Source organism: Electrophorus electricus, chromosome 15, assembly GCF_013358815.1.
Source record: "Electrophorus electricus isolate fEleEle1 chromosome 15, fEleEle1.pri, whole genome shotgun sequence".
Classification (NCBI taxonomy): domain Eukaryota; kingdom Metazoa; phylum Chordata; class Actinopteri; order Gymnotiformes; family Gymnotidae; genus Electrophorus; species Electrophorus electricus.
Window position 1 is genome coordinate 11,442,471 of NC_049549.1, and position 14,246 is coordinate 11,456,716.

General features: G+C 45.5%; 1 protein-coding gene across 2 annotated transcripts in view; it reads left to right on the forward strand.

The window, feature by feature from the left end:
• The first annotated feature begins 49 nt into the window (after positions 1-49).
• The window catches only part of gucy1a2 (guanylate cyclase 1, soluble, alpha 2), a 21,991-nt gene continuing 7,794 nt past the window's right edge, over positions 50-14,246 (forward strand). The window contains exons 1-6 of one of the 2 annotated variants that reach the window (XM_035534243.1): positions 50-290; positions 534-765; positions 3,176-3,237; positions 3,362-3,477; positions 4,062-4,885; positions 13,505-13,660. In XM_035534243.1, coding sequence (XP_035390136.1) covers positions 535-765; positions 3,176-3,237; positions 3,362-3,477; positions 4,062-4,885; positions 13,505-13,660 — 1,389 coding nt within the window. In that variant the 5' untranslated portion in view covers positions 50-290; position 534. Of the gene's footprint in view, positions 766-3,175; positions 3,238-3,361; positions 3,478-4,061; positions 4,886-13,504; positions 13,661-14,246 lie in introns of both variants that reach the window. The other variant, XM_035534244.1, reaches the window with a different exon arrangement.

A 14,246-nucleotide genomic window follows, 5' to 3' on the forward strand; every position in this document is an offset into this window, starting at 1 on the left:
GAGTTGAGGCAGGGTTTTGCAGTATGTTAACCAATCGGCTTGCTCGCGGTGCGAAAGATAAACTCTTGTCAGGGTCGTCTGAGGGAGCGAATACATGTTGCTACGCATGTGGGGGCATTCAGGTTTACGTGCGTCCGAATCAGCGGCTCCGTGACTGTGCGCCCCGCAAAACAGTCGCCACTCCAACGACACCACGAGAGTGGGGAAGATGCGGCTCGGTGTGCCGCTGAAAAGTCCACGGAGCTGGCTCACGGATGAAAACGCGATTCGGTAACAGAACTGCACCGCAGGTAATTGGGTTATTTGGCGCACGCTGAGGACGGAAAGCGGTGCTTGGGCTATCCTTGTCTCCTCGAGGCGCACCGTTGCCCTTGCAATTGCGTTCCCTTAGAATGATAGCGCGCGGCTGACGCTTGCAGCACTGGGGTTTTGAAATGACTGCGTGCCATTGTGCTGCCTTTCCCTTCGTTCACCCGCGCCCTCATCTTGCCTCTCGTCTTTGAAGTATCTGATGAGTCCTCTTGGTCGCGCAGAATGTCTTCGCGGAAGATCTCCTCAGAGTCGTTCAGCTCCATGGGATCCGACTACCTCGAGAGCCCCGACGACGGAGAATGCCCCTTTTCGCGCGTGTTCTGGAACGGCAAAAGCCCCGTGGAAACGCTGTCGTGTCCATTTGATGACTTGGGCATCAAGCGGACTACCAGGCGTAAGCGCGTGAACCTGGACTCCCTGGGGGAGAGCTTGAGGAGACTCACCTCACCGACGGTACGGGACCACCGGTCTTCTCTCCTCTCATCACAACAACACACTTTCTGGGTTTCTCAAACTTTGAAGAAAAAACAAACAAACAAAAAAACAGCCGCTCTGTATGATGCGTGTATGTGTGCTGTGGGTTAAAGTGCTTCTTTTATGGTAATGGTTTCACGGCCAGTCCGCCGAATAAGTCAGAAATGTTCCCGTCGTGGAAGCTTATCCATGAGGCGTGGACGACAAGGCTTTGTGCCGTCACAAAGGCTGCGGGACGGAACGGCTCGCCAGCCCCAAAATCGCCCGCGTACTGCGGTGGCACTATAAGCACTCGCGTAGCGGTTGTGCTTTAACGATCCCAGTGATGATGGCGAGATTTGTAATGAGGTATTGCTGCGTTTTTTTTCCCGGTCATTGTACATATTATGGACACACAACAGGGTCTAGCTAGATGTTTTGCGTTTTCGCTCCACGACCCTTGAATCCCGTTGGTTTTCGTGTTTATGTTTAAACTACAGTTTTGTCCGCCCGGGTCTTTATTGCGCATGCAGTTACACGCGCTGTGTTTGTGTGCTCCTGGGGCGTTCGTGTGATCGTTGTCACACTACACTCTGTTTTGTGAAACCATTTCGCTGTATCTTACAACTAGAACATTATTTTGATAAAATAAAAGCAAAAATATTTGGATTCTCTCTCTCTCTCTCTCTCTCTCTCTCTCTCTCTCTCTCTCTCTCTCTCTCTCTCTCTCTCTCTCTCTCTCTGTGTGTGAGAGAGGGATAGTGTAGGGTATACAATTCTCTCTCTCCTCTGACCTCTACCATCTCTGACTGCTCTGTAACCAACCATAAAACATTGCAGCCAGACCTGCTATACACACACACACACACACTCACTCACTTTACATAATTTCTATGAGTCAGCACCTCTATCTGTGTCCCTATGTCTGCTTCTGTGTACTTATTTGTACTTTTCTCTAAGTACATATTGTATGTCTTGGGTTTGTACTGTTTGTTTTTAGAGTTTTAGTATTAAATTAGAATGTGACTTTTTCTTTCAGTGTTTGTTTGAGAGTATCTGCATGTATGTGTGTATTTCATGTGTGTGTGTATAGTATAACTCTGCAAAGTAGCGGTTCTTATTGATTATAACTCTACAAGTCATGAAGGAAGTGTGTATAGGTGTGTGAAAGAGGGATAAATATAATTAGAATGGGGGGTGTGGTTAACAATTGCAACTAATAAAACACTTTTCCAACCTCCATACACACAGGATCAATTATATAGTGACTGTTGTTCTATTCATTGTTTTACAGAGATATTAATTCTAGTTGTCACTGGCTTTCTTGTATTGTTCTCTCTCTCACTCACACACACACACACACACACTGGGAAGTAATTGAATGTGGTTGTGTTAATGAGATTTTAGGTTAAATCGATGTACCTCCCTCTCCTGGATACAAGGTACACACACACACACACACACACGCGCGTGCACACACAGTACATTCTCACTTTGTTTTTTCCTCTTTCACTACACTGTACCTTTATATAAATTAAATCACCTTACCTATGTACTTGACGGAGAAAGTGAAAGAGAGAGAGGTGAGGGAGACGAGCGAGAGGTGAGATGTCAGCGGGAGAAAGCGAGAGGGAGGTGAGAGAGACGAAAGATTTGAGATCTCCGTGGGAGCTTTAGGAGAATAAATAACACTGGATTGAGCTGTTAAGAGCTTTTGTGAGCTGAGAAGGATTTTGATTTGTGTATTGTTGGCGTGGTAGCATGATGAAAGCAGGAGGCTGGGTATAGTTTAACAGGATATTCCACTGCAGCTGTGTTTTTAGAGGAGCACTTGAGGAGGGAGAGCAAGTGAGAGGGAATGGCTCAGTTCTCATGTAAAACTTTTTATGTCAACATCTCCTCATTCCTTCTTTGCTGCTGTTACTCTGCATTTTCAGTACAACGCAGGACTCCTCCTGCCTTTATTTTGTTAGTGTGAGATGCTGACTGATCCAAGTGTGACTCCTACGGCACGCCAATGTGGTTAGAGTGCCTCGATCAGAATGGCTCTAGCAGAGAGGAGGTCTTTTGAAGCGAAGATTCATTCTGCTCTCAGTCTGTTGGATTGATATATGTGTGAGGCACTTTCCATGGTCCTGGCCCCTTGGTTGCGCACTTAGTGCATGTGAGTGTTCGATACAGCCAGTCCGGGTTTAGTCAAGTCCACATGTATGAGGGCTCTCATGAAAGTTAAAGGCAGGTAGTTTGTAGCTGAGAGTAGTTTAAACTCACCATTGGAAGCATCACTGGGTGTGGAGAATTGTGAAATAGATTTTCAGAACCTTCAGAAACTTATTGTGAAATAGACTTTCAGAACCAGTATCTTTGAATTAAAAGATACTGTAGTACTACTTTTGTTTGTTTTTTGTAGACACAGACGATCCAGCTGGCCCTGCAGAGAACTGTGGAGTTCTATCAGCAGAGGAATATCAGGTATTGCTGACACACACACACACACACCATATAGTTCATACAGCTTTATGAATCTTACTGTCCAGATTTATGTTCAGTGAGCTCTTTGCTATCCGTTCCCACTTTGTGTGTGTGCTTTTAACAGCAGCGGGGAAGGTACTGAACAGAAGAATGTGTTAGAGAAGTGTCCATTTGTAAAGTTGCAGTCTGATGACCAAAGTGACATCTCAGGAATACTGCAGTACACAGCAGCAATAGTGGGTAAGCCTGCGTACACGCACACAGAACCATTTAAATATCCATATAGATGCGCATGCCCCAATGCCACGTATTTTTGCGCTTTATATTCATACGTTCAAATGACATCTCTGCTTTAAAGAGAAAACCTCAGCTTAGATTCCTCTCTCCTAGGAAAGAGAAAAGGCAGAATATGTGCTAATGGTCTGTACAGTTCTGCTAACGTTCCATTCAAAAGAGATTGTTAACCAGTCCTCTCCGCGGTGTTGCTAAGATACCGACACAGCTTTGCTAATGATGACGATCAACTTATGGATGAAGCGGAATGGCTAGTCTCAAAGCCCAGTGTGCTGTTTGCCAGTGGCTTAGACAAAGCTTGCCATGTACCTCTTTATGACAATATGGAGTCTTTTCTGAGACTGATGCAAGGTCCTGACCCTCCTCGTGTGATGGTGCAGACGTTTTGGGAATGCTGCGTTAACAATGAGGAATGATTATGCTTCTGTTGTTCTAATAGTCGCCCGATGCCGTCCCTACAGAGTCCTGATGTGGCCCTGGCGTCGGTGTGGAGCTGTTTTGACATTGTCCTGCTGTTCTTGTGTTCGCAGACGTGGGCTTCGCTGCTTTGAGGGAACGCTTCGGTGAGGAGTTCTTCGGCTTGTGCCTGGAGGAGAACGAGCGGGTCCTGCGCTCACTGGGCGGGAACCTGCAGGACTTCTTCAACGGCTTCGACGCCCTGCTGGAGCACGCCAGAACCTCGTACGGACGCAGAGCGTCCTCGGAGTCGCCGTCATTTCTGTGCAAAGATGTCGATGCGGACCACGGGGACAAAGCGGACGCAGGGAAGGCGGGAGAAAGAGCTCTCCTCCTGCACTGTTTCAACCCCGACCCCACGGTGGGCTTGGTCATGCCGGGCCTGATCCGGGCTGCCGCCCGCCGAATCTACCATTCAGAAGTCCAGGTGGAGGAGGCCTCTCCCACTTGGCTCCATGCAGCCACGGAGGATGGAGGACTCTCTACAGACTCCACACCTTCATTGTCCCCATCTCCACCCACGTTGTCATCCCCGACCTGCCTGTCTTTTCTCATACGAGAGACTCGGACTGCGCCATCTTCGTCGTGCCCTGCCTACTCCCCGAGGCAACTGTCCCGTTCGCCGCTGGACCTGCCAATCAGCCTGGGCACGTTCTGCCGAGCCTTCCCCTTCCACCTGGTCATTGGCCCTGCCATGGAGGTGCTGCAGGTGGGGGAGGGGCTAAGGCAGGTGGGGGAGGGGCTTCGGAAGCCTCACAGAACGCTGAGCTTCAGCGACAGCTTCCAGATCGTCTCTCCCAGAATCCCTTGCTCCTACCAAAACATTTTGCTAAGGCTGTCCACACCGTTTACTATCCACACACGGCCTGATGCCACCTCCCTTGACAGCAAGGAGAAGGTAGTGTGTATGCAAGTGTGTTTGTATCCCTCAATGTCTTTACATGGATATGCAAAGATATTTCGAAGGTTTCCATGAAGTAAAACCATTTCTGTTCAGTTAAGAGCCAAATACAAAAGCCAAACCTTTTCTTTCAGAATTATGAGGTAAAGCACACATTCAGGATTAGGGAGTGTTGGGGTTTAGTCTGTGGCTTGGGTTATAATGGAGGTTAGTCTTTAAAAATTGGGTACATTTGGGTATAGTCTATGAGTTGGATGAATGGGGTTTAATCTTTGTGTTTGAGAGTTATTGGGGTAATTTTTAGAATATGCTATGTTGGAGGGTAGTATTTGGGTTTGGGCAGTTAGCAGGGGGTTTGTATTTTTAGAACTGGATGTATATGGCCTTCTGTACTAACTGCAGACATTTTCTTGGATTGCAAACAAAACAAATACACTGGATTATTTTGGAAATATGACCAGATTATTATAAAGTAGTTTGAGGGAGAAAGGTGGAAGCATTCAACAAAATGCATACATGCGTACACACACACACACACGCACGGCCGTATGTCACCCTGTGTAAATGGCCATTTATGAGAGATAAAACCAAATAATCACTCACTGTGAATCACCTGTCAAGCCAAGATGCAGTGTTCACTGAACTGGCTCCTAGCCCCAACCTGAATGGGAATGGCTAGGGTGGCCTCAGTTACTCAGATCACTACACACCCTAAGCAAAATAGACGGTTGATTTATTGCCATAGAGATGTGCCTCATATTGTAGCAATTAATCCTCAATTTTTGGGGGTTCGAACTCCGATTGCCAGGCTTTAAGGGGCTCTGCGCACATTTTCCATACTTCCTTATTCAGTAATGCCGTGGTGCTGACACACACGCTTGTCTTCCATCTGAGATGAAGATATGCAGTCAGATTCTATGAGAGGGAGATACACACACACAGACCCCCATTTCAGTGCATGTGTTGGTGGTTTTGGCTTGTTCAGAATTGCTTTGAAACTTGGTGACAGGTGGTAAGGGTTGATGTTAGCATTGTTGCCATGTTGGCATTGTTGTTAATAGGCTGTGGCTGTGGATGTCATTAATACTGTATTACAGGTGGTGGCCCTAATGGCGTTTTCAGCATTAGTGTTGCTGACGGTGATGTAGCTCTCTGTGGTAGCTCTTTCATGTCTAAATAGAGGCTTACATAAGGTTCTTCCACCCTCTCTCTCTCTCTCTCTCTCTCTCTCTCTCTCTCTCTCTCTCTCTCTCTCTCTCTCTCTCTCTCTCGTAACCTTGGGGATTATGACTCAGGGTTCTTTGACGTGTGCCTCACAGGTAAAGTCTGACTTGTCGGAAAAACGACGACAGTTGAAAGAAAATCATCACTTTGTTTTTCTGTACTGTGTGGCTAATGGGTGTGTGTGTGTGTGTGTGTGTGTGTGTGTGTGTGTGTGTGTGTGTGTGTAAGAGTGTCTATTTGCAGTGCTGGCCTAAGAGCTGTAAGGTAGATTGGAAAATGTAAGAGAGGTTTAGTGTATCTCTCTCTCTCTCTCTCTCTCTTACACACACACACACACACACCCACAGGGCTGCTGTTTAAATGTAACTCCTGTTACATAGAATGAGCCACATGAGTATGTTTGCATAAGTGTTCTTGAGAACCAGATCAGTTTGAGACCATCGTTCACCAATTCTGGGTTTTTTTGTGTTAACCAGTGTGTTGTTTCTGGTATTTTGTAAATTGAGATTTATCAGAGGAGCCCACTATTATTAGATACAGGTACCTGTTTAATAAGAACAGAATCCACACTTGTTGTATCGGATGTTCCACAGCCAAACCATAAGGGGGCACTACAACTATTCAGGTCATTAGCGATACTTTTAGTGGCTGGTGTGTGCGTGTCCGAAGCAGCGTGGCTGACCCTCAAACTGCGTGGCCGGTGGTCTTGCTGGGTGATCAGCAACATCAGGAACAGGTTCAGTTCCAGTGAAGTACAGAGGAAAAACCCCAAATTACAGGCTAGTTTTTTTTCTAGCCTCTTTTTAATTATTCTCCCAAGACCATCCTGACTAGTTGACTAGTTCGTTTTTTTGTGTGTGTAAATTACAGGAAGTGAATCTCTCTCCAGGTCTCCTTTTTCCCCTCTCCTGCTTCTTTCATGTGCTCTCTCCTTCTGCCTGCCCTCATTCTCTCTCTCTCTCTCTCTCTCTCTCTCTCTCTCTCTCTCTGGATCATGGTGTTCCCTCTTTACCTCTTTTTCTTTTATTCTGTCATTCTGTGTGTGTGTGTGTGTGTGTGTGTGGAAATGCCTCTCTTGTCAACGGGGCTGTTCGTTCTGCTTTTATGGCCTTGTCATGTAAAAATGCCGCTGCAATTAAAACCACCAAAACAAAGAGACACAATGACATAGAGCAGGGCGGAGACACACAAACCTGCCACTGTAAGCCAGGCTAAGCTAACAGATAAGTAAACAAATAAATGAATTAGCACATGAAGAATGGGACTAAATGAAATCGGGTGTCAGGCGTGAGGTTAATAGCGTCGACGGCCACTGGCCGAGCCAGGGGTCAGATGTCGGGGGTGTTTTGGCGGGAGATTAGCTGATTAACAGCGTCTGTAAGGAGAAGCGAAGGGGGCCAGGCGACACACACGGTCCCTGCAGGAGCCGTTAAAACTGGAGGGTCCGGTCCTCTGCAGCGCACACAGGGTCTGCAGGGCCCAGAGCTTGCTCTGCATCTGGGGACGCCGAGCTCAAAGGGACGCGAGTTTTAAAGGGACACTCACAAGCCCACGCACGCATGCGCACGCGGCTGCTCACATTTTTTCCATCTACATCACAATACATGCCACCTGTGATGTACTTTGATGTTTTCACATGAAAATGTGTGTCCCGTGCATGTGCACGTGGTTCGTGTGTGTGCAAACATGTCAAGCAATGAAAAAAGGTTTAAGTGATATGGTCACATATATGTACACACACAAACACGCAGACTTTCTGCAGTAATAACACCACATGTGTGTGTGTGTGTGTGTGTGTGTGTGTGTGTGTGAGTGAGCGAGCTTGAAGCAGAGGCTAGAGGCAGCATGCACCTGTAGGTCAGATTATAAATGAATAGAGTGATTTATATAAACACATCTGCTGGAGTGGGGCTAGAATGCCTTTATACACACACACACATACACACACACAGAGCAGTGGAATTCCTCTAACTCTTGGTTACTCAGAGACTTTGTTACAGATATTTGCAGACTGGAGCTGATCCCACAATCAGCCCTCCCTTGCCTCTCTCCACCACGAGCAGTAGTCCCTGAATTTAGCGCTGCCATTGTGTAGCCGCACGCTGCAGTCTAACTGGTCCTAGCCAGCCAGAGTCCCTTACTGACCATGCTAGTTTGTTTCTGGTTTATAGAGTTCAGTGAAAACATCAGTTTGACTCTGGGATGGTCCTGCCTGAGGAGAATCCAAGCGTTTACAATATGGAGTTTGGGAATTAGCTCAGGAATTTTCCATCACCTGTATAATTCTTATCCCCATTCGTTTGGAGCTTGCAGGCAGGATTGTGTTGTAATACAGTTGTAACTGCGTTGAGTGAAATATATGTTGAGTTTGAATATTCAGCTATGTTTACACTGCAGATGTGTGCGCACACACATCTATATAGAGCGCCCTCCTCCGGGCGGTCTTTTTCCTTCAAGCTGGGGTCCTTTTACCACAGGCAACTGAGCTTGAGGGTCCTGTGCAGTATCTTGCCTGTTCTCAGGCTGTTCTTCTGGAGAGAGAGATCTCCGATGTTGTTCCTGGGATCTGCTGGAGCCATTCTCCCAGTTTGGGGGTCACAGCTCCCAGTACTCCGACTACCACGGAACCACTGGTGCCTTCACCTTCCACATCTTTTCCAGCTCTCCTATCGGCCCTTGGTGTTTCTCCAGCTTGCTGTGTTCCCTGTTCCTGATATTGCTATCGCTTGGGACCGCAACATCTCTCACTACGGCCCTCTTCTGCTGTTTATCCATCATAACTATGTCTGGATGGTTAGCAATTACTATTTTGTCCGTCTATATCTGGAAGTCCCACAGGATCTTTGCATGGTCATTCTTCACCACCTTCGGGGGGAGGGTCCCACTTTGACCATAGAACTTCCAGCCTGTACTCAGCACAGATGTTGCTGTATACTATGCCAGCCACTTGGTTATGGCCTTCCATTTACGCTCTGCCTGCCTCCATCTTGCATCCCACTGTTATATGATGGGTTGTCTCAGGGGCATCTTTACACAGCCTGCGTATGTGGTCCTGTTTGGTGTGGTTGAGCCCAAACTCTACTGCTATCATTTTCAGAGCTTTTTCCTGTGGTGCCATGATTAGTGCCTCTGTGCTGTCTTTCAACTCAGCCTTTTTTAGCCATTGGTAGGATTTCTCCATATCAGCCACTTCCAGTATTTGGAGGTGTGACATACAGTGCAGACGTCTAGACTCCAGTGATGGTCCTTGTTTATCCTCATTTCCATCCTCCTCAGGTTTCTGCTGTCTGAGGTACTCAATAAGCACTTCATCACTTGGGGGCCATCTTCCTGCCATACTCCTGCATCTTGATTGTTTCATCCTGGATAGTGGCTCTGACACTTACTAGTCCGGCCCCCCACTTCCGCTCAGTGTGCTTCCTCAGAGTGCTGGATTTGGGATGAAACCCTTATATCGACGTCAGTGGCTTCTGTCTCCTCCTTTGGCCAGTTTATTATGCCAGCGGGGTATCTGATGGCCGGTAGCGCGCAGGTGCTGATAGACCCGATCTTGTTCTTCCCGTTCGGCTGACTTCTCGGGACTGGCCTCACTCTTTGTAGATTTTTGGCTGTGGCTGCTATCCTTGTGACCTTGTAATGATTCCCATTTGCCTGTGGGATTCTGAGGTATTTATAGCTGCCCTCAACATCTGTCATGTTACCTTCTGGTAGTACAATCCCCTCTGCTCTAGCTGCATTACTCCAAGGAATATATTGTATTGTGGTAGTGTGTGTAGAATACTTCATCAGTCTATGAGAATCTGTGTACTTTCTAAGTATGAGCAGTACATACTGATGTGTGAGTAATGTATGTCACAGTGTAAGAGTCGTGTGTATGTGTTTTGTCATGTAGGCGTGAGATACTCAGGTGTTGGTGTGAGTAAGGAAAATGTTTTATAAAAGTAGATGCAAATCCCAGGTGTTGTGTATATGATCAAGGATGCATTTTTAGAAATTGTATGTTCTTGGAGTGTGTGTGTGTGTGTGTGTGTGTGTGTGTGTGTGTGTGTGTGCGTGCGTGCGCATATGTGCGTATACACTGTATTGTTTTGAAATGACATTGATAATGATACCTCTTTTGAGGTGTGATTGGCAGATGAACTTGTGGAGACATACAAAAGGGGATATTATTTGTGATTTTTCCAGTGTGTGTGTGTGCATAGTGTTAGTTTGCAGATGTGTCCGCTCACAAAGCGTTTCACCAAGATATGACGGGCATCTTACCACACACACTCCCTAAAACAGGCTAAACTAATCATGACAATAGTCACTAGAATCTGTTGATGAGACAGCAAACACACAATAATGCTTCCTGTTCCTGCCTTAATTATAAACCTGATCCCATGCTTCATTGGACTGGCAAGCTGAGTTGGAGCATATTGGAGTACACACACTAGAGTACAAAAGGGTACTAGACTTAATTACCATTTTCTTTACTGTTTGCACATGCTCACTTTTGGAACATTTTAATCTGGTGCTCATTAAAAACTATTTTCCTGTTATATTAGTCAGGTTAAACATGGGTGAGTTTATATACCACAAGCTTGAAGAGAAACTGCTAATTGTTGCTTTTGGCAGCAACTGTAATTGCTGGTATTCTGTGGAAAGGAGAATGAGACACTAATTTAGATGTTTGTTGCTTATAAATCCACACTCATATCTGATGATGCATTTACTTTGACTTTTACAAATATTTTCTTTAACATTTGGTGCTTACGTGCATTTTAAGGCATGCACTTTAAAGTTGCACTGGATAATTGGACTGGTGCACTTTTAACAGATGAACACTGTGTCCGAGGTCTGTTAATGGTGTTGCTGAGCTCAGCTAGTCCCACCACTACAATGGCTGTCAAATGGCTGCTCAAGAATGTTGGTGTACATGCGAGTGTATGGAGGTGTGCATTGTATGTGTATGTCTGTGTATCGCTCACTACACATGTGTATAAAACTTCAAATGGCAGCAACTGAGAAAATGCTCCTTAGAAAATCAATGACAGTGCACATTTGTGTGTGTTTAAAAGTGTGCTCATTAGTTTACTGTTAACTGGGTGCACAATTATTAGGCAAGTTGTATTTTGAGGTTTCATTTATTATTGAACAACTACAGTGCTCTTGGTCAATCCAGTGTTAATAAACCTCAAACCTGAATATTTAAGAAAGTAAAAGTGAGATTTTCTATGTATGCATATTTATTGGGCAACTATTAATGTGCCAAATTATACAACTAAATAAAAAACGGAAATTTTCCCAATAAAGTGGGAAGAATAAACACAAAAAACCCTTATATTTCGAAGAAAAAAACAACAACCCACACACCACAGACCAGTATAGCCAGCCTTCTTTTCAATAACAGTCATGAGCCTTCCATTCACGGAGTCTGTCAGTTTCTTAATCTGTTAACAATCAACTTTTTGTGCAGCACCAACCACAGCCTCCCAGACTGTTCAGAGAGCTGCACTGCTTTCCTTCACTGTAAATCTCCCATGTAAGAATTGACTGAGTTCTCAATAGGGTTTAGATCAGGTGAGGAAGGGAGCCATGTCATTATTCCTTCATCTTTAAGGCCTTTACTGACTTGCTACACAGTGGAGTACTTCGATGCATGCGATGGAGCATTGACCTGCCAAAAAATCATGGTCTTCTTGAAAGATGCAGACCTTTTCTTGTACCACTGCTCAAAGAAGGTGTCTTCTACTGGCAGTAGGTGTGGGAGTTGATTTTGAGTCCATCTATAACCAGAAAAATGTCCAACTAGCTCATCTTTAATAATATCAGCCCATAGCAGTACCCCACCTCCACCTTGCCGGCGTCTGTGTCGAAGTGGAGCTCTGTCCATTACTGATCCAGCCACAGACCCATCCAAGAGTCACTCTCGTCTCATCAATCCATAAAACCTTTGAAAAATCTGTCTTCAGATATTTCTTGGCCTAGTCTTGATGTTTCACCCTATGTGTCTTGTTCAGTGGTGGTTGGGTTTCAGCCTTCCTTACCTTGGCCATGTCTCTGAGTACTGAACACCTTGTACTTCTGGGCACTGCAGGTAGGTTGCAGTTCTGGAATATGACATCACGGGAGGATAATGGGTTCCTGGTTGCTTAACGTTTGATTCTTCTCACATCTTTGGTAGTTCATTTGTCTTTTTTTCCTCAACAGAGTAGTTTCTTGCCACCCTGTTGACTATTTCCAACAAAACACTTGATGATAGAAATTTTAATAGTGCTGCATCCCTCTGAAAGGCTTTTTTGACTTTTCAGAGTTAGTTAAATCTCTTATTTGCCTGAAGAAAAGAATCTACCTAATAATTAGGCACACCTTGATATAGGGTGTTGATCTCCTTAGGCCACACCCACCCTCATTACACAAATGCACATCACCTGATATGCTTAAATCCAAGAAGCATTCATGTTTATGCAACTTGGAGTTGGAAAATATGCATAAAAATGATATGATCAAAATACTTTCTTGCCTAGTGCAAGTGCACATAGTGTAGGCATGCGCATATGTATGTATGTTTGTGTGTGTGAATGGGTGCATGTACATATGAGTGCGTGTGAATGGTATCAGACTACATATTTTGGTTGATATACTGAGCCGAACTGCTACGGAGAACTCTCAGTGCACAGCTCCACCATAGCAACCTGCAGCTAATAAAAGAGCCTACTTGGGGAGAGAGAGAGAGCGAGAGAGAGAGCGAGAGCGAGAGAGAGACAGCTTCAGTCCTCTGCTTCTCTTTCTCTTTTCTGTCTCTTTCTTTCACTGTCCAGATTTACTCTCCCCATTTCCTTCATGCACTCCGATTCTTTCTTGCTGTGATCTCCCGTCTCTTCATGTACGTAGGTTTACCGTGCAGTTTGAGGAGTGAAAAGGAGACAGGTAGAGAACTGCGAATGTGACTAAGTATTGTGTAATCCGTCTGTCAGTCTTTGTGAGGTTGTCACTGTGTCTACTGTTCCTGCTGATAAAGGCTCTTTGCTCCCTTATCTGGACACCTGCAGCACCTGGAAGTATGCCCCTGGTCCCAGGGGCTGTGGAGTGGAGTCACCTGCCCCCACACAGCTGTTCCAGCATTGTGTGCAGGAAGTGTGTGTGCATGTGCGTGCATGTAGGTGTGTGTGTGTGTGCTTGGGAGAGAAAGGGAACACTAGCTTGAGTTTACTAAAGCCTCTGTATGAAAAAGAGAATGCTAGCTTGAGTTTACTAAACTCTGTATGGCTAGCTAACCGAAGCACCCTGACAACTGTGTGTGTGCATGTCCATTTACATGAACAGATTAAATTATAGCAGTGTAAATTTGTGTTTCCTGCAGGATTCATGTGAAATGTTTGTGTATGTGTGTCCAAATGTGTCTCCTAGGTAATGGAGCTGAAAGGTCAGATGATCCACCTCCCAGAGTCCAACTCCATTATGTTCCTAGGCTCGCCACGTGTTGATAGGCTGGAGGAGCTCATGGGGCGGGGCTTGCATCTTTCAGACATCCCTATCCATGATGCGACCCGTGATGTCATTCTGGTGGGTGTGTCAACTAACAGACTCTAGAGAAACTTGAGAACATGCCCCTGGTGTTGGGAAGGCAGAGTGTAACGTGGAGTGATCGGATTTATTAAGGGCAAATCCACAATCAGAGCTGTTAGAACAGTACAGGGTCAGTGAGCTAACACCTACAGTCCGGGAATACATACAAAAGCACACGATGACAAAAAAAAATGGCAAAAGCTATACAAAGATACAAGTAACGAAAAATAACAAACAACTAACATTAGTGAGAACAAGAGGTAGGTAACATGAACAATAGGCAGAGAATAACACGAGGTAAGAATACGGACAGCTCCTATAAACACAGGCTAGGATTTAACACAGTGACCAGCCAATACACAGGCAACAAGACAGGGTTTAAATACATGTACTAAGATTTAACTAGACAGGCGCATCTCATGAGGGGTGGAGAAAACGAAAATAACTAACTAACAGAACCACAGCAAGGAAGTAAAGGAAAACAAATACACGTGACAGGGTAACCATAACAGTAAGGATGCTAGGATGGGCCAAACGTGACACAGAGCCACACAGTTCGTACCCATTCTGACATTTTATCTGA